Below are 4,300 nucleotides of genomic sequence, written 5' to 3'. Positions count from 1 at the left end.
TCCCACAAACATAGATGCTAGTATCTGACGCCCAGGTCGATAGCAGACAGGAGTCGATTGTCAAGCGCTGCAGTAGGCAGTGAGACTAGTGCTGAGTGCACAGTAGTATGGTAGAGTGTCGAGTGAGAAGTAGTGCGGGAATGACGGGCAAGAATGGTGGTTGAGTGAGTTGTAAACGGCAAAACTCACTGGAGTATGACGAGTGAGCATGTCCCCCTGATCGTCGTGGGGTTGACTCTCACTAATGCCGATTCGCGAGTGATATGAAACAGAAAGTGACAAGTGCCGAATTACGTGTTTCGCGTCAACCGCGTCGGCCAGCAACAACCATGGATTGCAGTGAGGATTGTTGTGAATGTTAACCATCAGCATTGCGTGTGACAAAGTACTGAAAATCAGCAATCAATAAAAAGAGATAACCGCAATTAGACGTGTATGGCAAAGGTAGCAACTGCCTCAGAATTTGTGTGTTAGTAGGAAATATATATCAGTTGTACATCGCAACCTTTGTGATACTTAATAATAGACAAACTTTCAATCATTAGCTATTCCGTCTCAGAACAGCCGCATTCGGTTGAAATACTCCCGAAACCACAGCAGAACAACCAATAGCCTTTCATCCATTAAGCACACGGTCATATATCATAATAATTAACTGTTTGGTGGCTTCGGTAAATTACCCAAAATCCAGTAAAGGAATTAATCGGGGGTGTTTCAACACGAATGCTTAAAAATTCTTTTGTAGTTAACCTATTTTCAGATTATGAAGAGTTCTTTGTTACAGCTTGTATTTTTGTTCCAGGTGGCACTGAACTTGATGGCTGTAGTGATGTCGTGAAGGCACAAAGTCGGAAGTTGTTAAACCTTCAGAAACAAGATTTTCAAAGTACTTCTTCTCAGATACCAATATTTTGCCCCTGTTTGTGTCGGATACACAGATGTCGCAGTTGTTGTCACATAATTTGAGTATAGTGACTGAATCTAGAAAACAGTTTTTTTGCTTCCCTGTACCCCAAGCATTATGTGCAATGCAGGACTCCTAACAAAACAAACACACAGAGCACAGCCCTCTGTCTTCTCTTGCCGTTTCTGCAGTTCGGGAGCACAGTCCGGAAGTCTGACTCATGTCGACCGGACCGGCAGTGCGAGAATGGTCGACGTGGGTTCAAAGCCGGTGACAGAACGGACTGCTACAGCACGAGCAAAGGTTTTTGTGGGACCCAAACTGATGAAACTCGTACGAGAAAATGGCCTGAAGAAAGGTGACGTACTTAGCGTTGTTCGCCTGGCGGGAATTGTGGGGTCCAAGCAGACGTCCAGCCTTATCCCTCTGTGTCATAACATATCTTTATCCTCTGTGGCTGTGGACATTGAACTGGACTCTGCTCTCAACTGTGTGATTATAACTGGCACGGCAAAGTGTAGAGGGCAGACGGGCATGGAGATGGAAGCTCTCACTGCTGTATCGGTGTCTGCCTTAACAGTGTACGATATGTGCAAAGCTGTGAGTCATGACATTGTGATATCTGAAATAATGCTTCTGGCCAAAAGTGGGGGAACTAGAGGAGACTTCCACCGGACATGAGCATCTGTGTGGGTCAGTGAAATAAGTTAAGTATACCTGGTGTGATGTAGGCAAATTTCAAAGTCTGTTCGTAGTTATCATAAATTATATACACATTGAATTGGCCTGAATATAAGTTGCACCTTTAATTTCGAAAAAGAGAGAAACTTAATTAAAAATAATTTGTCAAGTTGCCCATTTACAAAAGCTTTTCAAAATGTGATTTACCCTTAACCACTTTTTTTGTAGTACACTGTAGATAAATTACACACAAAAACAAAGCTTTCAGTTGCAGTTTTCATGTAAGACACTGTTAACTTCACTAACATTCATTGTTTTGTCACTGTCAGTATTTTTGTCACTCTCCTCCCAAAGTACAGTGCCGTCGCTACAATCCCGGGCATTGCATGTGCAGCATTTATTGAACCGTACCTTTAAAAAGCACATCTGTTAGATGAATAACTGTGAGTTGGAAATTTACAACGTAACTGTACCGAATTCCAAAATTTTCTCTCAATGTTGTGCTTCATGGGGTGAAGAATAAATTATATTCTTTAGTTAGAGAAAAACTGTGTCCGTCCCATTGTCTAAAATAGTGAAACTGTGAGAATGGTAATACAGAGGGGTCCAGAAAAATGTAGACTCTCTTTGATAGTCAATATCGATGGAACAAAATGGCATAGTGTCAAAATTCTTGCATCGGAGGAAGATCATTTTGTGTGTTAAAAGTGACACCTGTTAGCAGCCAAGCAACATCAATGTTGCTGAATTGTTGACTGAAGTACAGCTTTCAGTGTTGCCAGTGTGGTAGCTGCACAGGATGTCTAGATGGTTTCTCATATTTCATTCAGTGTACCTGGGTTCTGTTGGTAAACTTTGTTTGTTGAGTTCCCCCATTGGTAGAAGTCGAGAATTGTAAAGTCCCGTGACCTTGATGGGCACTTGACAGCTCCTCTTCAACTTATCCGTTGTCCAGGTAGATTTTCATCTAAGTAGAATCTGATATCTCTGTGGTGGTGAGGCGGAGTACAGTCTTGTAGGTAAAAATCTTTTGTTTCCAAACACCTCTTGGATGGCTAATAAAATCAATGTTTGCAGCATATGATACACCTCACCAGTTATGTACCTTCAAAGAAGAATGGGTCAGAGAAACAATACTATGACGGACCACACCACACATTAACACCAAGTGAAGTAACATGTTTGTCCATGTGAACATGAAGATTTTCAGCAGCCCAATACACGCAGCTATGACAGTTTACATTACCATTCAGGTTGAATTGTGCCTCATTAGGCCAGATAACCTTCCCTGCAAACCATTCATCTTCGTGAAGCATGCCTTCAGACCACTCGTAGTGCTCCATCCTTCGATTCGGGTTGTCCTCATTCATAGTGTGAAACAATCTTGGAATGTACTCTTTCCACTTTGCAGTCTTCAGAATTTATCACGCACTTGATCAGCTTACCCCACTTCCCCATACATCCTGCTTCATAGATTTTTGAGGCGATCTAGAAAAATGTTGCAATACAGCAGTGCTGGAACCTGGAGGTTGATGTTCTTGTTCGGAGGACCTTTCCTTGTGCACATTTTAAACAGTATTGTCGGCTTAAAATTTATACCAAATACAATAAATTGTTGTTTCAGTACAGCCTTGCATTGCTCAAACAATAGTTGTACTTCATTCAGTGCTGCATTGTCATCTGCTGGAAACCCACACGACAATATCTGTTGGGAAAACAGTGGTTTATGCTACCACTCAAAATTGCAGCCATATAACACTTTGTTCCAAAGGTAATAACTATCAGAGAATGTCTACATTTTTCTGGATCCCTCTGTAGTCACTACCTAAATGGGATAGCAACAAAGAGGATGTTTGCATTGCTACCTCATACACAACAATTGATTTACAAACTGTAGTGATATTTTTGTTTCATTTCAAACTTAAGAAGAAGCACTACAGTTGAGGTTTTATGATTCATAAAAGTCCCAGTTTTTATGGGGTGTGCTGTATACTCTAATTTTTTTGGACATTTTTTGTAGAAACGGTGTAGCTTATATTCAGGCCAGTATGGTACCTGTTTCCATCCTGTTTTAAGTCTTAATTCAAAATATTTATCTTTCTTTTTCCAATACCTGATCAATTTGAGAGAGATATTTAAAACAAAAAATAAGCACTAGCAAGTATGTTAATTTGTTATTGTTAAAACTTTTTCTCGTTCATGTTCTCTACAATTTTGATATGACACCACCTGCACTCTTATCTTGTTGTCAGTAAAAAGTGAGTAAGTAGGTCATTAAACTCTCTCTCTCTCTCTCTCTCTCTCTCTCTCTCTCTCTCTCTCTCTCTCTGTGCCCTCCCCCAGCTGTGTGGTAGTGTCCTCTGTGTTGCTCTATTGTTTCAATTTTTGATGGTCCCGAGCTGTGAAAAGTTTAGGTGAAGTGTTCATTCTTAAATAAATAGTGTGTATCAGCTCTTTTCTCCTAGGATCAGGTTGTCATTGCTGTGTTCATTGATGTAAAATGACACTTTTTTAACAGTTCCTAAAAGGTGCACCACTTCATTGACACTTTTGCTCAGGTGTAGAGCATATTGGCCAGACTAATTTACATGTTTCAGCTTTACACTGTATGGTATCCTCTTTCTTAAAGGCCTATCATCTTTCTTGTGTGTGACTTGTCCAGAGATTGAAAATGTTTTATTTTGTAAGATACCAATCCAGAACAGGTTTCTGTCA

At 40.5% G+C, this 4,300-nt stretch overlaps 1 protein-coding gene across 1 annotated transcript; it reads left to right on the top strand.

Annotated features, from left to right (window-relative positions):
• The first annotated feature begins 1,098 nt into the window (after positions 1-1,098).
• LOC126456911 (molybdenum cofactor biosynthesis protein 1-like) lies at positions 1,099-1,638 on the top strand. Its single transcript, XM_050092836.1, has one exon. It carries the CDS (start codon positions 1,151-1,153, stop codon positions 1,583-1,585), a length of 435 nt encoding a protein of 144 aa, XP_049948793.1. The 5' UTR covers positions 1,099-1,150; the 3' UTR covers positions 1,586-1,638.
• The last annotated feature ends 2,662 nt before the right edge of the window (positions 1,639-4,300 follow it).

This window comes from Schistocerca serialis, chromosome 1 (assembly GCF_023864345.2).
Source record: "Schistocerca serialis cubense isolate TAMUIC-IGC-003099 chromosome 1, iqSchSeri2.2, whole genome shotgun sequence".
NCBI lineage: Eukaryota > Metazoa > Arthropoda > Insecta > Orthoptera > Acrididae > Schistocerca > Schistocerca serialis.
The sequence above is the reverse complement of the archived record's forward strand: the minus strand, read 5'-3'. Positions and strand labels throughout refer to the sequence as shown.